The 24,949-nt window shown below is 36.6% G+C and overlaps 2 protein-coding genes across 3 annotated transcripts in view; one reads left to right on the plus strand and one right to left on the minus strand.

Moving 5' to 3' along the window:
* Window positions 1-2,222: 2,222 nt before the first annotated feature.
* Window positions 2,223-13,527, minus strand: LOC126825020 (mRNA turnover protein 4 homolog). The gene is made up of 8 exons (XM_050554434.2): window positions 13,428-13,527; window positions 12,749-12,807; window positions 11,829-11,932; window positions 10,603-10,752; window positions 8,650-8,801; window positions 7,894-7,970; window positions 6,127-6,253; window positions 2,223-2,350 (listed from the first exon to the last, which is right to left on the minus strand). The coding sequence occupies exons 1-8, from the start codon at window positions 13,453-13,455 to the stop codon at window positions 2,262-2,264; spliced, it is 786 nt and encodes a 261-aa protein (XP_050410391.1). The 5' UTR covers window positions 13,456-13,527; the 3' UTR covers window positions 2,223-2,261.
* Window positions 13,528-13,848: 321 nt separating this feature from the next.
* The window catches only part of LOC126824997 (14-3-3-like protein), a 30,285-nt gene continuing 19,184 nt past the window's right edge, over window positions 13,849-24,949 (plus strand). The window contains exons 1-2 of one of the 2 annotated variants that reach the window (XM_050554433.1): window positions 13,849-14,003; window positions 14,187-14,515. In XM_050554433.1, coding sequence (XP_050410390.1) covers window positions 14,207-14,515 — 309 coding nt within the window. In that variant the 5' untranslated portion in view covers window positions 13,849-14,003; window positions 14,187-14,206. Of the gene's footprint in view, window positions 14,004-14,107; window positions 14,516-24,949 lie in introns of those variants that run through there. The other variant, XM_050554432.1, reaches the window with a different exon arrangement.

Consider the following 24,949-nt stretch of genomic DNA (forward strand, 5'->3'; position numbering starts at 1 on the left):
TTATTCAAATGAAATGGGGTTGGCTAGATCCATTTGTTAAGGCCAACTCAATTTTCGTCAATGTCGCTGAGATGTAAATAAACTAGGGCATGTGATTATTGATGAGATTGTGGGTTAGGGTAAGTGTTAGGGCTAGTTCCAGGGTTAGGGTTTGGATTAGCACTAGCCCTGTTTACATCTTGTGACCTTTGACCAAACTTAAAGTTGGCCTTATCAAATAGACCTAACCATGAGGTTGAACATCCTACTCTTCTGCGCAAACCGGGGTAATGAAGAGATGCCGTGCACTCAACAATGAGGGAAATTTTGGCGTTTATGCCTACTCTTAGTCGACTGACACGCCAATGTGTACACAGGACCTTGTTTTTTATTTTTCCATCCAAATAACTAGGCACTGTTCCTTGCCAGGCCCTCTGTACTGTACCACTGATAAGGTGAAACCAGGGACATCCTGGTTAGTTAGATAGCATCTTACTCATTGAGCCCCTGTAGCTCCTACGACTTGATATGGAACTGTGTGATACAGCTAGTAGTGACTCGTGCCCTCCACCTAAACCCAAAAACATGGAAGCCCCAGTAGCTCCTTCGATTTGATATGGGTAACTGTATGATACAGATAGAAGTCACCCGTCCCCTCCACCTAACCCCAAAAAACATGGGACTTTTTAAATCCTGTTACCATTTGTCTGTAGGGGACTTGGTGTGCTTGTAGTGCTACAAGTGTGCGGTTTAGATCAATAGGTTCATCAATGTGTCAAGTTGTATGGTTTCCATCACAGTATGTGTCAAAGGGTAGTAGGGTCACCTGCCCAACCCCTGCACACAAGCAAATTAATGATATAAAAATTACTATAAATATATGTTAATCCTGAATGGGCTTAATTTGCATATATTCAAAATGGCCGCCAAATGTCTTTGAGTCTCATAATTACACGTGAAAGATCCCTTGACAGTTGGAATTCGATATAAGAGCAGTGGCGGCGCCAGCCGTCGGTGATTGGAGGGGCAAAGCTGGGGCAAAGTCCAAGGTTAAGAGGGCAAAGGCACGAGCTTTAACTAGGGGTTGGGGGCCTCCCCCAGTACATTTTGAAAAACAGGTTGCCGGAAATGCAGCCTGGCAGTATTTCAGGCACTGATCGATGAGGTAAAGTGTCAAATGAACGGACTTGCGAATCACAATGAAGCCCACTCAAGAGCGTCAAAGTAGGGAGTCTTCCCCAGAAAATTTTGAAAAATAAACTGCCGGAAATGCTGTCTTATAGTATTCTGTCAGGCACCGATCGTCGGGATAAATAGATCTGCCCAGATACCGTTCATCGCCTGATCACTAGTTTATCCGACTAGAGAACAAAATGTCAAACGAACGGACTTGCGAACCTCAACGAAATCCCCTTGTGAGCGCCAAAGTAGCGAGTCCATTGGGGACCTCGCCAAGAAAATTTTGAAAAATAGACTGTCGGAAATGCTCTACAACATGCAAGTTTATGACTGAGAAGGTATTGATTACCGAAACGTATCACAAATACTTTTTTTTTTATTTTCTAAAATTATTGGGGGGGGGGCGCCGCCACTTTAAGAGTAAGCTGTAGTGCTTTCGTTGGGGTAAAATTTACCTCATAGCACACTGTATGGCGTATGCCCGTCTTCATTAGCCCAGTATAGGAGCAGAACAGTAGGACATTTATCCCCATTTCATTTCAACCTACAGTATTAACAAAAGCTGGTTTAACATAACCAGCAAAATCAGTCACCTGGGTCACTTCACCAAAATGCCTGTTTTCATTAGCCTAGTTGAAGCAGAACAGTAGGACATTTATCCCCCATTTCATTTCAACCTATTAACAAAAGCTGGTTTAACATAATATATGACATGTAACAGCAAAATCAATCACTTGGTTCACTTCATCAAAATTTAGTTCTATACATTTCCTGAAAGCCACAACTGTTGGCATTAAAATGAAAAAAAAATTGCGATTCAAACTACTGGTTGTAAATTATTTGACGTGAAATAGACCACTAGTTTTGATTGTTTTAGCAAAGAAAAATCTTGACCATGTATATAGCCTCATGAACGTGACTTCCCAACTGATTTTGCTGGCACTGGTCACATATGCATACCCCATCCTACTGTACCTTATTTAATGTCATACATTCCAGGTCAGTTCCGAAGATTTTCCATAGTAATTGAACTGGAGAAAACAATAATAAAACTTGACCTAGAATTATTTTAATATATTTAATCCAACAAACGTTCTACAAATCTATCCTTCTTCATTATCTTCATCTTTATCCTCTTCCTCGTCCTCCTCCTCCTCCATGTCGGACCCTCCCTTCTTAGAAGCTGCTGTGGCTGAAATACACAAGACAGAAAACAGTTAAAGGGAGATAACTACATTTCTTACAAGGACATTTTGGCTGAAAGGTAACAAATTAAGGGTCATTATTTTGTAAGAATACTTTTCATTTGCTAAAAGATAAAATTTCTATTTCAAACAAGTAAAAATATCTTTTTTTAATCTTTGTGAATAACAGTAGCAATAGGGGGCAATTACTGCTTGGGCAGGCAATGAGTGGCTTGATCATGTGACTTTGTTGTAAAGTGTAATGTTAGTGTTTTGATGCCTAGTTGCAAATTAACTAGAACTAGTGAATTAACAGTAACTATTGACAACAACAACTGCCCCGATGTTCAGCAAAGAGTTGCTTTACGACATTGTCTTCACAAGCCAGGCCTAAAATGAATTTAAATGAGAGAAATAAAATGAAATGAAATGGGGTTTAACGTCCTACTGTTTTGCTCCGAACTGGGCTAATGAAGACGGGCATGCGCCATACAGTGTGCTATGAGGGAAATTTTGCCCGGACAGCGGCACTACGGCCTACTCTTATATCGAATTCCAACTGCCAAGGAATCTTTTACGTGCACGACAATGTGTACACGGGACCTCGGTTTTTCGTCAAATCCGAACGACTAGACAGCTTTCCTTGTCAGCCCCTCCGTCCTGCATCACTGACAAGGGAGAACCACAATTTAAATGAGAGAGAGAGAAATGGGGTTTAATGTAAACTCGAGACAACTAGGTCATTTCGGGACTAACACATGGTTCAATTTTATTTCAATAATTCGCTTGCGCAAAGGGGTCCTTAGTAGTGGCAGGAATCAAGAGACCCGGAGAAAACTCACGAGGTTGGCCAGACGACCCTACTCCTTGTCACGTACAACCTGGGAATCGCAACCACGCTATTTGACTCAATGACAGATCTTATGATACAGCGCTTGGGTGCTGGCAAATAAAGACAGGCATACATCATACTGTGTGCTATGAGGGAAATTTTCGTCCGTACAGCAGTACTACCGTCTACTCTTATTTTGAGTGCCAACTGTCCAGGGCTGCCGACAACCAGTATCGCAGCGCAATTTGCGATACATATTTTGTCCGTTGCTAATCAAAAATTAAAATCTAACGTTTTTGATTCGCAGTAACTGCGAATCAATAATATGCCTGTCATTTTGGATATTGACACAAAGATTTATCCACATTTCTCAACACTTTCAACGCGTATAAAATATCAAATAAATTTTATAAACAAAACGGAATTCTCCATGTGACATTTTCTTCTCGAACTACCCAGACTCAATTCATGATACTATATAATACAGGGACATAACTCTATGAATCGGGACTATTAAACCGGAAATAGGGAATCAAGTAGTACCACTCACGTTGCGAGACATGTCAATTTCGAGTAATTATATCAGTATTCAATTTGAAAAAAAATAAATTCAGTGTATCCCCCACGTATTGTAAATAAAATATAAAAAATAAATACGTGTAAACGTATTGTAAAGTGAGAAATCAAAGTAAGAATTCCCGTAAACTATTATTGTTTATATCGCGTGCGTCTAGTTAATCGAGATTATTCGTAAAATACCGCGTGCTTCCGATTGAACAAAAATAATAACACACGATAAAAAGCAGACGAAATTGTTTTCTAACGAAGAAATAAGAAGCCACTGCCAAGAATTGGCTTCAGACATAAGGCCTAACAAAAGTCTACATTCATTCAGAAATGTTCACAGCTAGCTGTAGAAGTGCTAACATTCTAAAAAAATCTTAAGAATGAAATCTAATCATTTGCTATCAATTAAAATTAAAATAATCTTGTTATTTAGGTGTTTTATGTTGATTTGAAACTGAAAAACTGCTAATCAATTTTTAAATTTGCTAATCAAATTTGGCAAAATTGGACTTTTTGATTAGCAGTGCTGCTAATCATCTGTGAAAAATTACCGACAGCCCTGCAACTGTCCAGGGTACTTTTACTTGCAAAACAAGTTCGACTATACTAATGTCCAAAAGAAAGTATACACACTAAAAATATGACCAAGTTTTATTTAAATCAAAAAAATGTGATAAAACTACACTGAAAATGTCTCTTGTATCCAAACTCAATTTTTCTAAGCAAATGGACATTGTACCCAAATACTGCATACAATGGAAAGACGACTTTGTTTGAAGCAGGACGAAATGCTCAGTGTATACTTTCTTTTGGACATTAGTATACATCTAGAACAGAAATAAAATAAAATAAAATAGGGTTTAATGTCCTACTGTTCTGCTCCGACTGGGCTAATGAAGACGAGCATACGCCATACAGTGTGCTATCAGGGAAATTTTGCCCGAACAGCGGTTATACGGCCTGCTCTATTATCGAATTCCAATTGCCAAGGGTTCTTTTACGTGCACACCAATGTGTACACAGGACCTCGGTTAGTGTAAACACTGACTAAACACTATTTCTTGTCGTGCCCTCAGAGGAAAGAGGAAACCACAGCGAAAATACTGAGGAACTTTCTCAGTCAATACCGGGAGTGAATCCGAAACCTCCTGTTAAGACAGCCAGCATCTTGCTCACTGAACCACCACGGATTCAGGACTGAAAAAGGTGTAGTTCTTGATTCTTGATGACAAACAGTAGATAACATAGCATTATGTTTGCTTCTATTAAACCAAGACTGGAAATAAAGCACCTATCAAAGACATTGTCAGACACAAATTGAGGCAGGACAGAGGCAAGGTAAAGTGTCGAGTTGTATATGGATGGGACAAAAAATCAGGGCCTGGCTGATATAGAACAGTAGGATGTTTCATTTCCTTATGGGGAACCATGGTGGCTCAGTAGGTAGGATGTTGGTTCGTTAACCTAGAGGACCTGTGTTCAATCAGGATTGTCTGGCGTGGTTTCCCCTTGTCAGTGATGCAGAACAGAGGACCTGGCAAGTGACAATGTATAGTTGTTCAGATGGGATAAAGGCGTGCACGTAAAAGAACCCTTGACAGTTGGAATTCAAAATAATAGTAGGCTATAGCCACTGTCCAAGCAAAATTTCCCTCATAGTATACTGCATGGCCTATCTGATTAAAATACAGATCTATATTTCGTTTCGTTTTTTTATACTTTCGACGGCCTACACTACATGAAGATCTGACAAGTTATAGCGATAGGTCACGTCAGGAGTCAAAAGACCGACTTATGACCCTATGACGTCAGACATTTGATTAACCAATCAGCATTAATGTTACTAGTGGATTACCCACAGTTCCGTGAAAAACACACCTTTAGCTCTCCGTAACAGACCGTTACATTGGCTTATCCCCGACACCATTCAGAACACGAGTTAAATAACAACTCTTCCAGATCCAAGTGTAGTAAAGACAAGTAAAACGAAATTTTGAACTATAAAAACGAAATGAAATAGGATCTGTGTTTTAACCAGATTGCTGCATGGCAGTATGCCGCCCGTCTTCAATAATCCAGTTGGTGCAGAACAGTAGGATGTTAAACCCTATTTCATTTCAATGTTTAAGTGGTCTTTATTAAAAGATTCCACTGTTCCTACCGGTTCTACTTTTATGTTATAGTTTATTAATGATTTAATTTATAAAATAATCCTGCCACGATTTACTCAACACGTTTACTTTTGTATCTCTTCAGGAGTGATGCAGTATCACCGAAAGTTGCCAATATTATAGATCAGGGGATGTCAGCAACCAATGAAATAAAACAGGAGAGACCACATCAATTTTATCCACATTTTCATTTTCTTATGATATTAGGACTTACCTTTAACATTGACTTTAGTAGGTACAATAGGTTCAGGTCGTTGATCAAATAATAACCATTTACCATTATTACTCCACATACCTTCAACTGTTACATGAAAATCTACCATCATGTGATCAAATAATTTCTGAAACAAACAAACATTAACACATCAAGAGCTTGATTCCAAATGAATTCTCGCTATTCAAACTAGGTATAGAGACTGAAGTCAAGGAACAATACATACGGATCACAAAAAGATTCAAATCAAAATTGCAAATTTTCGATACCTATTCAGATCACCATTTCAATCAGAAAACCCAACTTAGATACTTCGTATACAAAGGATGCCGCATGTTGACAACTTTCAGGGGCATGTCGAGGAATTTGAGCAGTGGGAGGTCCAAGGTGGAGACGTCAAGTTTGGCGTTAGGTCTGGAGGTACTGTGAATTTGATAAAATCAGAGACAATCTTTCTGCTCATTTAGGTGTATAATTCTATAGGATTGCAGTGGAATTGAACCATTTTTTGGACTGATATTGCTTTTAGAAATATGACTATTTCAATATAGTAGTTTGCAAGGGATTCAAAATCCCTCAAATAATCATCAAAAATTTTAATATCAGTAGAATTTGAAAATTGAATAAAAGGGAGACAACTAAAATTAGTTAAAAGCAGTTAGATCCCTTTAACCAGTCCAGTGTCTCAAATGTAGCAGTACTGCAAAATGATGCTTCATAAAACCCAAGATATTCAATTATTATTATAAAGATAGTACTGACCAGGCGGATTAAAACAAAAGTATTGATCTAAAACTGGTTTAACTGAAATTATCTGCCTTAAATCCGTTAAGTGTCATAAAATGGCTTTAATAATGATCTGAAGCCCCGGTGGCTCAGTGAGTCAGACATTGGCTTGTAACCTGGAGGTCCCATGTTCGATCCCTGCGTTAGAAGAGAAAGTTCATCAGGATTTTCTGGCGAGGTTCCTCCTTGTCAGTGGTGCAGGACAAAGGGCCTGTCAAGGAACAATGTATAGCTGTTCGGATGGGACAAAAAAAAAGAGATCCTATGTACACATTGGTGTGGACATAAAAGATACATTGGCAGTTGGAATTTGATATAAGAGTAAGCTGTAGTGCTGCTGTTCGGGAAAAATTTCCCTCATAGCACACTGTATGGCATACGCCCATTTTTATTAGCCCAGTCGGAGGAGAACAGTAGGACGTTAAACCCCATTTCATATCCATTATAAAACATAAGAGTTTCATCAACCTGTTTCTACAAGTATTAATCTAAAATAACACTCAGTTGAATCAGTCCAGTGTCACATTTTTTTTTATGATCCATTATAAACCCAAAGATTTTCAATCTGTTTCAATAAGTAGGCTATTGATTTTATATAACATCTTTAATAAATAAAACAAGGAAATTCAGTCTAAAACATCCTGTACCCTTATATACCAAAAACCTACGATTAATATGTTTCCATGGAAACACCAAAATAATTCAATTTGAGAAATTCTATAATTAGCAAAAGGCACAACTCCTATAATAGGTTGATGTGTTGACTACTTTCATAAAGGTATAGTCAACAGTTTATGAGATATGTGGCTAAAGTAATAGACAGGGCCTAGTTTAATATCAATTAAATGTGTATTTGCAAGTTTTGATGACAAATTGACTTTAACTTTCAAGTATAAATATGGACTTTAAAAGTCGATCAGCTAACTAGAACCAGTGATATTGGTCAAAAGAACCGGTGATGATGATGATGATGAAACTCACCAAAATTCTGGATTGTTCTGGGGTTATTGGGTCACCTTTTTCACAAACTTTATGATCTCTTAACAATGTTATCACTCCTGAAAAATTTAATTATATAAAAAATCTCAGATCAATAAAATTAATATATCACTCCTGTATCTCGATATGAAAAAACATTAAAATATGACGATTCCACTTATACCCCGTAAAATATGGTATGACATTTTCGAAATATACTGATGAAACAGAGAGACAGAGAGTTTAATGTCCACTGACACAAACTAGGTCTTTCTATGTCATTTCAGACTAACACATGGTTCAATTTTATTTCAATAATTCACTTGAGCGTACAGGTCTTTAGCTGTGGGAGGAAACCGGAGGACCTGGAGAAAACCCAAGAGGTTGGACAAGCAACCCTACTCCTTGTCACGTACAGAGAAAGAAATTGGGTTTAATATCCACTCGACACAAACTAGGTCATTTCGGGACTAACACATGGTTCAATTTTATTTCAATAATTCACTTGCGCTTAAAGGTGTTTAGCAGTGTGACGAAACCGGAGGACCTGGAGAAAACCCAAGAGATTGGACAGGCGACCCGACCTACTCCTTGTCATGTACAACCTGGGAATCGAAACCCAGCCAGTTGACTCAATGGCAGACATTATGATACAGCGCGTACGTGCAAACCATTCAGCCATCCAACCACCCCTGATGAAACAAAATCCTTAGTATGGTATAAAAGAATAAAAGTATTCTATAAGAAATGTTCATTCACCTCTCTGTAAACTTGTTGGTAATCCTAGCTGTCGCAACTGTGGTTCCATAGCGTGTGATAAATCTGGTATTGGACCTTGTTCTAGTGTAACTGTCTGTGTTGCTATGTTACCAGCCCTTGCAAAATCTGGTACCCGATAATCATCAAAATATCTGTCAATTATAACATAAATATCTTGTCAAATATTAGAAAAATATCTTGTCAAATATTAGAAAAATATCAGTCAAACATTAGAAAAATATCAGTCAAATATTAGAAAAATATTACAAAAAAATATTACAGCTAGAGCTAAATTACTGGTGACGATTCTCTGCCTCCATCTACAAAAAATATTTCATTTTCGACTGAAGAATAATAGTAAGTGCATCTTGTTTTTTGTATTAATCGTCTAAACTGCAATCTAATTACAATCGTGGTCGCGGCGGACTACTCTGAAACTTTTGAAAAAATGTTATGTTCTCATGAAAAGCATATGAATCTCTGATCTACATGTATACACTTCTTGCTACATTGCCAATCGTCTTTCCTCTTTCGCTCTCACGATTTGTTTCCTCAATGTCTCATTACAACATTTTGATCTGTAAATAATGATGATTATGTTTCATAGTAAAAGGTGATTTTGTTCTTTGGAAGGATCGCGATCAGATAATGGTTTCTAGAATGGGGTCGCAACCAACAAAAGGTTGGGAACCACTGTTTTAGTTGTATAAATTACTAATGCTATCTTACCAAGGTTGTTTTAGTTGTATAAATTACTAATGCTTCTAGGGCTGGCTGAAAAGTTCTAAGCCTATTTGTGTAAGATCTGTACAAAGTTGATGGTTTCCATTTATTTTTTTACATACTCCCCTTCGAGGTGTACACACTTTTGCAAACGATGTTGCAAGGCCTGGATGCCGGTAAGGAAGAAATTTTCTTCAGCCACCCTAAAAAAGTCGTTTACAGCTGACATGACGTCATCATTACTAAGAAAATGGCGACCGGCTAGTTCCTTTTGGGGGCCAAAAAATTATCAGGTTCTGCTTCAAAACAGCACAGATTTTCACAGGAAGTCAGAAACCGGACACATTTCGGATCCAGTCAAGAGCTTTGGCAGAAACTTTTGTCATTCCTAACTAGTTGGCGATAATGTGCTCAACCCTCTCATGAGAGATGCCCACAACACTGGCAATATGTCGATTGGTCAATCGTCGATCAGCCATCACCATGTCATGCACCCGGGTAATGTTTTCTTGAATGCTTGCTGTTGATGGCCTTTCAGGATACGGGTCATCGCCAAGGCTCTCTCTACCACAATTAAATTCCGCGGCCCACTTCTTTACTGTGGAAAAGGAAGGGACATCATCTCATAAAGTGGAGACCATGTGGGCATGGATCTGTGTTGGGGTTAGTCCTTGGGTTGCAGGTACTTGATGACTGCCCTATAGCTAGTTTTGTCCATTTCTGGTGATTTCAATGGGTAGGTTCACAAGATGGTCTGGTAAGAAGACAATAATAACACTACAGTTGCAGTTCTGACATCTATGATTCATTTAATGATTGTACTTGTTGATGGCAAAAGTTTGTTTCAACCCAATTGATCTATCCTTTTTAGACTTGGACGTTTTCAGTCAGCCCTCGTACCTAACCAAGGTGTTTATTTATACTGATCGTCTAAATCACTAGCTAATGAACACCTTTAAAGCAAGCCTGGAAATAAGGCACCTGTCACAGACAATGTCAGGCATAGATTCAGGCACTAAACCTCTGGTGCTTGTCATTTTGTCCGGCACTGATTTGTCTTTTTTATTGATATTAATAATACATGTTCGGCACTAAGTTGAAAAATGTCAGGTACTATTTCATCCATGCCTGACATTTTGTCAGGTACCTCTAAAACCTGCTTTAAAGTCTTATATTTCTTCAATTTACATAAAGAAAATGGCCGCCTAGTGTACTGAGGCTTAAACTTACTTTAAAACTGTTTTTTTGGTTTCATTTGTAAACAATAAACCAGTCTGGCCCTTTAACTGCTGGGCTAAAAAATGGAGATTTTCTCTGTATTCATCTGATTCCGTTCTACCTAATGCTACGGCCATTAAACTATTTTTACCAAAGAAAAATCTGGAAAATAAATGTGATTATGTAATTTTTCATCGATACATTTTCGGAAATGAAATGAAACTGTTCTATACTAACTGTGTTAATGAAGACGTGCATATATTGTGCCATGCAGTGTGCTATATGGGAAATTTTGTCTGAACAGTGACTTTTCCACATATTCTTTGTCGGATTTGGGGATCCTCCTTCTGATTTGTCGCAGAATCCAAGCACAGTTGTTATATGATTTCAAATGAAATGGGGTTTAACATCCAACTATTCTGCTCCGGCTGGGCTATAGAGGACGTCTTTATGCCATACAGTGTGCTATGAGGGGAATTTTGCCCGAACAGCGGCGCTACAGCCTACTTTTATATCGAATTCCCACTGTCAAGGGATCTTTAACACGGGACCTTGTTTTTTTCATCCCATGCTAATAACTAGACAGCTGTCTTGGTCAGGCCCTCCCTTCTGCACCACTGACAAGGGTAACCACACCAGAAAGTCTTACTCACTTAGCCACCATGGCTCCTTATACGATTTCAAAGATAAGGAAAATAACTCTCTTTGAATAATTCACTCTTAAATATGAATTCCAAAATGAGTAATATGTGTGTGCATAAAGCTGTTACAGGAGCAGTAATACCTATTATTCATTGATGCATCGCCTATGCACTGAATGACTGATGCAATAGTCAATGGTGATGCAATTATCAAACCTATATATGTAGTGGCTATGCATTGAAATGATTGAATAAAACACAAAACAAACATTAAAAATTGAAAGAAAATCCGGCCTTCGGATTAAAAAAATAATGTATGGCAATTTCTTTTTTGCTGATGAAGAGTGAACATCAAACAGAATTTAAATCGGAGCTATGATACAAGGAATTCTCGTTGAAACAGTGACTCTCAGTGACAGACAAATTTACCAATGCATCGGCATGAGTATCGATGTTTGCTTTCCATCCATTAAGACAGGTGAAAATTAAAGGGGAAGCCAACGATTTTCAAAGACAAGGTAAATAACTCTGCCAATAATTGATCTGAATCCAAATTATGATGAGGTTAATGTATAGGTATGTAAAAGGAAATAATACCTGCTGTGTTTCCAATCCTGTCGAATGTTTTTTAATTGCACGTTTCTCATATTTTGTACAGAAAAAGTAAAAATTCTGGCATATTTATCCACACAATCTCGTACCTGGAAAAATAAATTTAATACATATAAAGTAAAGAGAGAGATGGGTATAAGTTCCACTCTACACAAACTAGGTCATTTCGGGACTAACATATGGTTCAATTTTATTTCAATAATTTGCTTGCGCAGAGGGGTCTTTAGCTGTGGGAGGAATCAGAAGGACCAAGAGAAATCCTATGAGATTGGACAGGCTACTTTACTCCTTGTCACATACAGATGGCAAATTCAATCCACGCCATTTCACTCATTGACAGACCTTATGATATAATGCGCATACGTCAAACCCATTCGGCCACTTAACCTCTCATTACATACCTGTACACGAATAAAGAATCATTATCAATTTCAAGTAGTCTTCACGATTTTCAGTCTTATTTCCTTTTGTCAGTGGTTTAGGAAGAACTGTCTGGCACGGGAGAAATATCCAGGTGATCAATTGGTATGGAAAAACAATATCAAAAGAGAGAGAGAGAGAGGGTTTAACTTCCACTCGACACAAACCATATCATTTTGGGACTAACACATGGTTCAATTTTATTTCAATAATTTGCTTGCGCGTAGGGGTCTTTAGCAGTGGGAGGAAATCAGAGGACCCGATGAAAACTCACAAGGTTCGACAGGCAACCCTGCTCCTTGTCAGGTACAACCGGGGAATCGAAACCATACCAGTTTACTCAATGACAGACCTTATGATACAGCACGCACGTGCTAACCATTCGGCCATCCAACCTCCCACATGATTATGACACGATTCACACCAATTCAGTTAACCGAGGTGACAGAACAGAAGAGATCAGGGAAAGAACGGAATTCACTTACATCTTCTATTATTTTCTGTTTAAATTCCAGGCCTTTTTTTCTTGTCTGTGTCAATGAAACTGAAATGACAGAAAATGAGTTAATATCACACACACTGGACCTGGTAATACAACGGAAACAGGACACAATTTTATACACTAGATTATACTAATAATACACAGCGACTACCTCTAGTCTAGGGAACTTTTTTTTTATTAAAAATTAACAATATCTTTACTCAGGAATAGGGATTTGGGAATAGGCATAGCCTATCTCTCCCGAAGGAACTGGCGTGCTAACCAGGAGTTAGCTACTCCTTAACAGTGGTACAGACTAACAGAGGGCCTGGCACTGTCTTGTTATACGGATGGTAATAAAAAATTGAGGTCCTGGGTACTCTGCTCTGCTGTACAAGTAAAACTACGAGTAAGACTAAGAACCCTTGGCAGTTGGAATTTGAAATATGAGTAGGAAGAATTTCCCTCATAGCACTCTGCATCGTGTAAGCCCGTTTCCATTGGACAGGTTGGTGCACTTAAAAATCCCATTTCATTTATTCATATCATTTGTGAAATCATTTTTACAGGGTTCCATCTCTATACGACTGTGCACTGTCTACTAATTAGAACAGGGATTAATAACCCTCTACTATAAATTAGTCTTAAAAAATCATAAAGATCTGTTGATCAAGTAGTCTTACTTTTCTTCTCTCTCTTTGATTTTGGCATTTTGTTTGATCAAATTGTCAAATATCAGTAACAAAAATATGAACTACAAAACAACACGTGCTCGTCAAAATAAAAGTAAACAGGAAGTTGTCATAAAATTTTGCATGATGGGTCAAATCAAAACGTAATATCAATTTATTTTAGGTAATTATAGATGTTTATATTGGGGTGTCATGAAATTGATCTTTTGTGAAAAAATGTAAATTATGAAATTAGGTAGTGTTACCTATTGAAAGAATATATTGACGATATGAGTAATCCTCGGAGCTCGTGTCACCATAGAAACGTCTGACGTAAAGGCTACCCTGGGGTTCGAGCAGCACGCCCCTGAATTCTTTTCGTCCTGGTCGTTGAGTCAATTTTGTTCGTTGCTGTCAAATGGACGAATTAATGATGGTCTGAAAAATCGAGTCTACGGGTAAAATTCGCGCAGGAATTCAAGGAGAGATAACTCTTTGAATTCATTGATTGACTCCACGTATATAGTTCCCCCGACAACCGTTACTGAATATTGTGTAATTTATCAGAATCGCCTGCTTAAAAGCAAGGTAAGTAGACTATTCTTTTTTCTACGAGAAACTCCAGGAATATCCTGTTTTTAAGGCGTATTTAGCAATATCAGTCATACATTATGTCATTGACAGCATAAAGTAGGGCTAGGTTCCGCCATCTTGAAATTTTTAGGGTCATGGTGTATTGTCGGTATAATTTTATGATCTTAATTATTTCAGCATCTTAATTTCGAGTCAAAATGACGGCTAAGAAGGAAGATTACGTACATAAGGCTAAATTAGCCGAACAGGCTGAAAGGTACGATGACATGGCCGCTGCGATGAAAGAATGCGTTGAAAAATCGACTGATGGAGAAGGGTTGGATAACGAAGAACGAAATCTACTGTCAGTCGCGTACAAGAACGTTGTCGGGGCTAGAAGATCGGCATGGAGGGTCATATCAAGCATCGAACAGAAGAGCGAATCAAACGACAAAAAACAGACAATGGCTAGAGAATATAGAGAAAAAGTAGAAGAGGAGTTGAAGACTATTTGTAAGGAAGTACTGGTGAGTGATTATTATAATAATTTGCAGCATCGTTTGCCGAGAGAGTCGAGTGTGTGTAATACAGTATTGAGTGAGTAGTCGGTTGTAAGCCTGTCAGATCGATTCACCGTAATATTAATGGAATCTTCCGCAGTTTGTGACCGATTACTATGCATTATATTGTTACCTACACGAATTAATTTGCTGTAGTTCTAAATCACATTGTCTGCTGTGCATTTACTTTTTGGGTCTCAATGACATGACAAAGGGGAGTTGTTTCTAAAAAAAAAAAAAAAGGTGATGATACCTACTGGGAATGAGATCAGATTTGTCACGACAGAATAGTGAATGATGGGTTTAACTCCTCAAAGCGAGTAAAATAAACATTTTGCTCATCCTTTATTTGCATTTCTTCATAGAGCTGAGAATTTGTTCCCCGGATGTTGTTGAATTTGACTTTATTTTGAAGAATTTAAGAAAATACATTGGCAGTTGTCCTAATTTGATACCAAAGCTTTTTCTAAAATTATTTTTATTTATGTCATTCCAATTATTTTGTACTTTTCCTAATCTGGAGCTAGGTATGTTAATCCATCTTGAGGTAATAAGCCAGGAATTAACTTCACATTATTATCTTAATCTACTACTAAGCAGATTGTAGTTACCAAGTAGATTAAGTTATCATGGCTTCTATAGTATACAATTCACCAGCTGGTTAATTTGTGGACTCGTAACATGAATATCCGTCTTCATTAGCTCATTACACCATTTCATTTCATAACATGAGAATATGTGTTAATTCTCCCATGCTGCTTCAGATGTCATATATTGCTAGCTCACCAAGGTAAACTAGCCACTAGAGTCCATAAAGAGTAGCCATGATATCTGGACACATTTTTTCTTGATTAACTAGACACAATACAACAGGATGTACTTGAATGCCAACTCAATATGATATAGATCTTGTTTGTGCAAGTCATTAAGCCAAGATTAGTAATCAATATTATCAGTGTCAGAACAACAATCATTACTTATTGTTGTATATTATTAGATGTAAACAATTGTTCATGAAAGTTTGATTAATTAATGGTTTTTAACTCTGTGTGGACCAATGGCTATTACCATTTACTGACCATTGCCGATAATCGTATTTCAAGAAGATGGTCCACCTGTTGCTACATGTATATTCTAACAATAGAAAATGATCACAGCCACTAAGAATTAAAATTAATTTTTAGAAGATGGTCTCCATCTAATTCTATATTTTAACAATAGACTATGATGACTGCTACAGTCATGCATTCATGTAACTTCCGGGAAATGATTGCTTGGAAGGGGTAGAAACACTACTAACAGTTAATGTCGGCAAACAAAATAAAGATATTTACTACCTGGTATGGACATAATGATTTTAGTTGTAGGCCTATCTGACAAATTGAATTATGTGGCAGACTTGTATTAAAAATATTATAAATACTGTGAATAAGACGCCAGTCGATTGTTCAAAGCTCTTGTTAACTTTTAACGACTTGTTAACATGGAGTTAATGGATCGTTATCCTTAACAGAGATAAAGTCTGGTGCTGGAAGCCCCGTTAACTTAACATGTCGTTACCTTGCTTTTATATTTAACGGAGGTGTTGTGCTCAGTTATCTGTTTAACGATGGCATTAGTCGGTTGTCAATCGAAGTATACCATTAGCAAGAAGTCATAGGTTACCAGTGTAATTTTCTATAGAACATTCTAGAGGGATGGTGGTGGGGCTATTTTATTTTCTATAGGATGGAATTCTATAGTATTCTACAGAATTTTGGGGGTCTGTAGGAAATAATGACCCCAAATATTCTACTGTTTCTGTAGTGCAAATCCCATATATTTTCCTAGATTGATGCTAAAATTTATAAAAAAAAAATTTATAGTGTTTTCTGTAGTAAATTTTATAGTTATCTTTTTGTCTTTAATCATGTTTTGTGAACAGGCTGTACAGTTGTCTGACTGGCTTCAGTTTCTGTTAATACTAATTTCTATGAAGTTGTTATACACACATGTACACATACATTGAATTGAAAAATTTAAAATTCAGTCAATGAACAGTCTTCTATTGGATTAACTTTAATCAGTCCATTATCTAACAGATAATAGATAATTGACTTTCCAGCAATAGAAATTTAACGGACCGTTAACAAATGACATGTTAGCAAGATAACGATCTGTTAGATTTTAACGGAAGGCTAAAAGAACTTAGTTTTAATCAACTAGCCCCAGAGGGAAAGTGATTGATGCAACCTGACAATGTTAGTGACTGATGTCTTACACTCTTTATTTTCAATCATGTTGACTACAACTATCATTTCCAAAATTAGGGACGCCATTTAAGGTAGGGTGTCCAACACAGTTATGAATGGGCTCTTTTAAAAGTTGACCTTTTGCAATTGTTCCCACTCAAAATGATGATTTTTCATGTGATTGCATGGTAGAGACACATCACATGTATGCATTCATGGCGGTTGCTTATATAAGCATGTATAGCCATTGCATAAATGACATCGTCTACATGTCTATCAACTGACAAAGCCCCAAAAATATGTTAACGATTCAGAATTACAGTAATACTTATTAGGGTGACTAATAGCAAACCATGGTCACATTTTTGCACTAGAAATACTCGGATGTGGTGTCAGATTATAGTTTACAATTTCAGTCAATGGTATTAGTAGATCAGAATTTTAATCTGTGGAATACAGTATTTCTGCTTTTGTAATATTTCAGATATCGAAGAATTCTTTTGAACAAAATTTTTAGTTTCTGTATTCCATGAAATTAGCCCATCTGTGAGACAAGGGAAATCCCCTAGTGATAGTTTACAATGCTATATTTAGATTTGTACCTCTAGGATTAAGGACAATAGGGTTACGCTAATCTCACAACTACTTGCAGGTTGTATTACAAGACAAGTAACATGAGCTGTTGCTAGTAGACAGATATAAAATAGCTTGATTCCTGGACCTGAATCACAAATTCATTGGACCATTGGATCTTGCTTTATGTTCTTATTCAAAGTTTGATGTTCATAGATAAAGCCAATATTCAGTTACAATCCATTATGTGTTAAAGTGAAACTAAAATTAACAAACAGACGGACTTCCATTTAATCTAATGAAATGTGAGGAGAATTGGGTGGTCGAATGGATCATTAGGTCTGTCATTGAGTCAAGTGGCATGGTTTTGATTCGCTGCTTGTACATGACAAGGATAAGCCTCATCTGTCCAACCGCATGTGGTTTCTCCGGGACTTCTGGTTTCCTCTCACTACAATAATCCCTTACGCGGAAGTGAATTATTGAAATAAAGATGAAACATTTTAGTTCGTGTCGAGTGGACTTTAAACCCCATTTCTCTCTCTTGAATTGTAGAGAGCTTTAAACCGACTTTTAATTAAATAGTGTACTGTGAAATCTGGGATTATCCCTTTAAGAGAGTGGTGGGGAAGGGTCTAATGTGTGCACTTTAGATCATAAGGTCTGTGATTGCGTTAATTGGTATAGTTTCCATCCTACTGTTTTACAGTGTACGTGACCAGGAGTTCAGTCACCTGTCAAACCTGTGTTTGTTGAGTGGACGTTAAACCGTATTTTTCTCTCTTAGTCTTTCCCTTTAAGATGATCGCTGATTAATGAATATAGAAGATTAGACCATATCTGCATATAATAATAGTTAAGCATTATTTCTTCCTGGTTAGTTTTTAGATTGAGTAGGACGACTAAAGAAAATGTTACTCGTCGTTGTATTATTTTATTCATTTAACACTAAACAGTTTTTATAACACAAATCAAGGGTGTGCCCATTTCTTTTCAAACAGGTTTGTTTAAACTTTAAAAAAGAAATATTCGTGGAAGAAGGATATCTGTTTTTGTGTAGGATAGGAAAAAAATGATTTATTTTCAATTGGAGACTATATTTTCCTAGTTTCAAAGTCAAGGTCATGGATGTATCGAGCTCTTTCGTGACTAGCTTGATTGGATTCACAATTAGTATGATTAACAGCCGATTCATGACAAGAAATTATTCTGACTTGAAAAGGTTCGAATATTATTTTCAACATCAGGGCCCTGTTTCTCGAAATTTTAACGAAAGATAAAATTCAATTTAAGTAGATACTTCAATTTTGATTGGCTAAGCACTAAAATCAATCTAATATTATCCAATCAAATTACTAAAATTTGGATTTTATCTTAGTTAAAATTTCGTGAAACAGGCCCCAGAAGCAATATTTTGCTTATTTTTAAAAATAAAAGCAAAAACAAAGTTTAAAAAAGCAAAAACTTTCAATAGTTGTAATCAAGCAAGCAATCTAAAATTAATACATTTTTTTGCCTAGTGCCAAATGGAACAGAATTTTATCGTTTGGACCTTTGTCAATTTAATCACCACTTGTTCACAAATGTGTATTTATTGGTTTTTGCATATAAAAAATGTGATAATCAGTAGTGATACAGTAGTAGTGTTTTAGTTACGGCTGAGTTAACGGTTGGAAATGATCTTTTTCGACTTCTTAGGTCAATACTTAGGGATACACGATTGGTCAATAATATCACATGCTTTGAGTTTTGTGTATATTATCTGTCGGGAGGGTGACGTATTGTTATTTCATTGGTTGAGTTACGAGTGGCCGATTATTTCCGTAAACATTTTCAACATTTACAGAGAGTAGAAAAACTCAAGTTTTAAAGTTTGCTTTTTAATCAAAATTACTGTAGACGCAAAACCTTGCCTTATAATTCAAGTCTAATTTGAAATTTTCGTATTTTAGCACACTTTTTGCACCTTTGATTTTGCTAATTTCAAAGTCTGGGCTTGTATAGATTTTTTGCCCCTTCAACGTGTTGATTATGGTATTGTTAATACTTTTAGTTGGGTAATTGGGTGTGATCTTCATGATTCTAATCTATACAACGAATAGTGTTGCCAGTCTGGTTCTTATCTTATAGGGTATTGAAGTATTCATTGGGTTCTCTGATTACTTCACACGAGTAAAGGTCACCAGGAGTGTGTTCAAGAATATGAGCAGTAGTGATGGAGTGGGGGCTAAGTTTGGGGTGAAGCCTGGATGAATGTGGTAGGGAGTTGAAGTGTTTTGCTCAAGCACGGGGAGGGTCTTGGGCCTTTGGACATACAGGCCTTCGGACATACAAATGATCACTGTGTGTAGGTATGGCAATTAGGGAAATAAAGGCAGACTAAAGTAAACAGGAAAATATGGTACACTGTATATTAACCCTAAACAAGTTAATATAAAAGGAAATGGGGTTTTGCATATCTACTGTCTGCACCAACAGTGTGCTACTAGGAAAATTTTGCCTTAACAGCTGCAATACTCCCAACTTGTATTTCAAATTCTCACTGTCATGGGTTCTTTAGCGTGCACGCCAGTGTGTACATGGGAGCTTTGTTTTTCATAACTTAAAAACGACTAGTCACTGTCATTGCCAGATCCTCCATCCTACACAATTGACAAAGAGGAACTTTCTCGTTCAACACTAGGAGCGAATCCGATATTTTGTTAGTGAGCAAGCATTTTAAGCACTGAGCCAGTTAAATGTACCCTCTCTGTATCCTTGAAATCTGCCGTGTAGTTAATATGCAGCCTCTCTGTATCCTTGAAGTCTACAGTATAGTTAATATGCACCCTCTCTGTATCCTTGAAGTCTACAGTGTAGTTAATATGCACCCTCTCTGTATCCTTGAAGTCTACAGTGTAGTTAATATGCACCCTCTCTGTATCCTTGAAGTCTACAGTGTAGTTAATATGCACCCTCTCTGTATCCTTGAAGTCTACAGTGTAGTTAATATGCACCCTCTCTGTGTACTTGAAGTCGACAGTGTAGAAAGTACTAGAAAATAAAAGTATGCTGTATGTTTGGCTCGAATTGACCTACATTTATATTTCTTTGAAATCTACAGTGTACACTAGAAAATTAAAAAAATTAAGCATTTTAGGCCCAGATTGACCTCCCTACTCATTTAAATGATCTACAGTGTACTAAGAATGGCCTGTTTTAGACTTCAATTGACCTGCCTGCTGTCACATTGAAATCTACAGTATATTATCTGAATGTATTAAGCACAGTGAGCTTATTGTATATTTTTCAGTATACGCCTTATAATACATGCTTTATATTCAGTATGATTGGTCTATCAAATATGTAGGTACATACAATATGTGACCATGCTAGGAGTTCATTGATATTGTACATGTATGTGAAGCCTGTCGTTTGTGTCATGCTTCACTGAACAGAAAGTCTTAACATGAATAAACTTCTCCCAACATTTAAATTTTTCAAGCCAGTAAATTTATTGTTTGCTTTTTAAGGTACGTTTAGGTTTTATTATACTGGCTGCTGGTTGATACACAGTCGTAGTCGTTTCTATTTTAGAGGAGAGCCGAACAAAGCTCCCCTCATCAAAAATCTGAAAAAATCGTTCCCCTAAAAAGGCTCTCCCAATTTCAATAGAAGGGTGATTTAGAAATTAAGGAGAGTGATTAGTAGTATGTATGGGAAATAGTTCTGAAGATCAATAACTGCATGTAAGGGGTGGGGGGGGATTAATACCATAATAAAATGGTGGAAGGGTTGCCTCTCAAACTTTGTGGGTTTTCTCCAGGTCCTCCGGTTTGCTCCCACTGCTAGAGACCCCTACGCGCATGTGAATTATTGAAATAAAATTGAGCCATGAGTTAGTCCTCAAATGACCTAGTTTGTGTCGAGTGGGCGTTAAACCCCATCTCTCTCTCTTTCTTTCTCTCTCGCGCTCTCTCTCTTATGTAAGGGGAGCATGATAATAAAACATAATAGCACTCGTGGCATGCCTTAAAAAAAAAGTACTGAATACATGTAACTGTAAATCTCCCACCCGTGTTAATTTAATTGTATCTCCATTCTGAATGTTCTGTGTAAGATAATTAATCGTTACTTAGTTTGGATCCATTTTCTGATTTCTAGAAACTAACTTTTATATTACTATATATCTTTTCATCTCTTTATTTTTATACGCCCACATTGAAATGTGGATGTATATTGCCGTCGCCCCCGTCCGTCCGTCTGTCCTTCCGCCCATCGTCCACAATTTCTTGTGAACGCTCCAACGCCAAAAGTTATCAAGTTATCATCCAATTGTTTTAAAATTGATATATGTTGTTTACATTAGTGAGATGAAGAAGCCTATTTAATTTCAATAATTTCCGTTTATTACGTCTAGAGTTATGGCCCTTGTTTCACTTTGTTGAACCTTGTGAACGCTCTAATGCCAAAAGTTAACATACAATCTTTGTGAAATTTATATGCAATATTAAATTTAGTGAAAAGAAGAATCCTATTGAATTTCAACAATTTCTGTTTATTACGTCTAGAGTTAGGGCCCTTGTTTCACTTTATTGAACCTTGTGAATGCTCTAACTCCAAAAGTTATCATCCGATCTTTCTGAAATTTACATGCATTATTTGAATTAGTGAAATGAAGAAGCCTATGGCCCTTGTTTCACTTTGTTGAACCTTGTGGATGCTCTTACGCCAAAAGTTATCATCCGATCTTTCTGAAATTTATATGCATTATTAAGATTACTGAAACAAAGAAGCCTATTGAATTTCGGCAGTTTCTGTTTATTACGTCTAGAGTTATGGCCCTTTTTTCACTTTATTGATCCTTGTGAACGCTCTCACGTCAAAAGTTATCATCCGATCTTTCTGAAATTTATATGCATTATTAAGATTGCTGAAAGGAAGAAGCCTATTGAATTTCAGCAATTCCCGTTTATTATGTCTAGAGTTGTGGCCCTTGTTTCACTTTATTGATCCTTGTGAATGCTCTAACGCCAAAAGTTATCATTCGATGTGAAATTTATATGCATTATTTAGGTAAGTGAAAAGTAGAAGCCTATTGAATTTCAGCAATTTCTGTTTATTATGCCTAGAGTTATGGCCCTTGTTTCACTTTAATGATCCTTGTGAACGCTCTAACGCAAAAAGTTATCATTCGATGTGAAATTTATATGCATTATTTAGATAAGTGAAAAGTAGAAGCCTATTGAATTTCAGCAATTTCTGTTTATTATGCCTAGAGTTATGGCCCTTGTTTCACTTTATTGATCCTTGTGAACGCTCTAATGCAAAAAGTTAATCACCCGATCTTTGTGAAATTTATATGCAAGATTTAAATTAGTGAAACGAAAAAGCCTATTGAATTTCAGCAATTTACAATAATTACTTCTAGAGTTATTCCCCTTGTTTCACTTTGTTAAACCTTGTAAATGTTCGATTGATGATAGTTATCATCCAGTATGTATGAAATTTATATGCATCATTTAAATTTGTGAAACAGGTCTATTGAATTTCGGCAATTTCCGTCAATAATTTCTAGAGTTATGGCGATTGTGAACATTTGAATGACAAAAGTGATCATGTGATCTGTATGAAATTTATATGCATTATTTAAATTAGTAAAACGAAAAAGCGTGTCAAATTTCAACAATTTCTGTAGATTACTTCCAGAGTTGAGACCCTTGTTTCAGTTTGTAGAACCTTGTAAACCCTCAAACGACAAAATTTATAATCTGATCTGTATGGAACTGTCTTGTAAAGGCCCCCAATTACGTACAAAGGAATAAATATGCGACAACCCTTGACGACCATTCGGACGATTTAGCTGCTGTGGGCGTATGTTTTGTTGTCTGGCAACCTATCTTTGAAAATTTGATTTCATTGAACTTATATAATCAGGTATTTGAGTCATTAAAGTAACATTAATAATAATTGTCATAAAACAAATACAAAAAATACACTTGAAATAGCCTCGTAATTATTTGTCTCTCAATCATTTTTTTTATGGCTCACACCCATAAACTGTGACACTTTAGTTTCGATTACAGACTGTACATGTATGATTTGTGTAATGTTAAACTTCCAGGAATAAACCTGAGTCTTAAGAAGACTAAAGGACAAGAACATGTAAACCGCTTTATTTATTTTTTTTTAGCTTCTTGCTGTCTGCTGTCTGAACCCAAGTGGTTTATCAGACTATATATGTAGGCGATCAGGAAGTAGTAAAATATGCTAGTTTATTGAAAGACGCATCATGTAAGACATAGATACGACAGTTGGTCCTTTTCCTGGCTGATATACTAGTTAAAAAATAGGTTAGTGCTAAATGATAAGGCCGGCTCGATTTTTCGTCCTATATGTAGGTCATGTGATGTAAACAGGGCTAGCACTAACCCTAACCCCTGGACCTAGCCCCAATGCTTACTCTAACCCTAAACTACAATCTCGCCAACAAATCGTGCCCTAACCTTATTTACATTTCAGCCACCTTGACAAAAATTGAGCTGGCCGTAACAAATAGATTTAGCCTTCAAAAATAGATAATGAAAAGTTAATGTACAAAAATTTCAGCCAAAATACTTTTTTCTGAGCAAAAATACTATTGCTACGATAATAAACAAAGTCTTGATTACCAGTATTCACTTTAACGTTTAATAATTCAGTGGTGCTGGTGTTATAATCCATTGAATATCTCAGCCATCCAATGGTATAGAGAGTTGATTTTAGGTTTGTCTTGTGAATAAATGTTTAAATAAAGACGGGCAATAGATAGTTTTAGTTATTACACAATGCATCTTGAACTTTACTCTATATTTAGGAAGATTTTTAGGGTTTGTGAACTAGCCGTTTTTATGTTAGTCTGGTCTTGGTTATCTAAGAAGGGTATAATGTCCTACTTTGCCAACCAAAAATCCTTGAAATAGACAAGCATGCAGTGAGTGCTACATATCTATGAGGGAATTTGACCTAGACAGTGACCTTTTCACCCATTCTTTGTCAAATTCCAACTGCCAAGGGTTCTTAGATGAATATATACTAAAAAAAACTCCAAACTGTACACAACAAACTTCAAACTAACAAACTCCAAACTGTACACAACAAACTCCAAACTGTACACAACAAACTCCAAACTGTACACAACAAACTCCAAACTGTACACAACAAACTAACAAACTGTACACAACAAACTCCAAACTCTATACAACAATGCCTGTTAATAGGTATATGATATGATGTCGTATCATGTTATATGGTTGGAATTTATTTAAAGAACAGTATTGATTGATGCTGCATTCATATACAGCCTTGACTTGAAAGGGGTTTTAATTTTATTACCATATGCATTTCAAACAGGGGTCTCGATAACCGGGTTCGCATCGCAGTTTGCGAATCAAATCTTGCCCGTTGCTAATCAATTTACTACAAAGTAGCTAACTTGATTCGCACAAATGCTAATCATAATTTTGCTTCTTTTATTTCTCACATGGACATTTTTATGTACCCTTTTTAACTGTAAAGAGTTGTGGACAGTTTTTATAATGATTTTTTGACATTTCTTCGCCAGTTTAGTCACGATCAT

This window comes from Patella vulgata, chromosome 1, assembly GCF_932274485.2.
Source record: "Patella vulgata chromosome 1, xgPatVulg1.2, whole genome shotgun sequence".
NCBI lineage: Eukaryota > Metazoa > Mollusca > Gastropoda > Patellidae > Patella > Patella vulgata.

Excerpts from the sequence above, each read along its gene's own strand:
- LOC126825020 (XM_050554434.2), bottom strand. The coding sequence starts at position 13,455 with ATGCCAAAATCAAAGAGAGAGAAGAAAA. Across the intron at positions 6,254-7,893 it reads CAGAACAATCCAGAATTTTG|AAATTATTTGATCACATGAT; the intron begins GTGAGTTTCATC and ends TGTTTGTTTCAG. Across the intron at positions 2,351-6,126 it reads TACTAAAGTCAATGTTAAAG|CCACAGCAGCTTCTAAGAAG; the intron begins GTAAGTCCTAAT and ends TGTGTATTTCAG.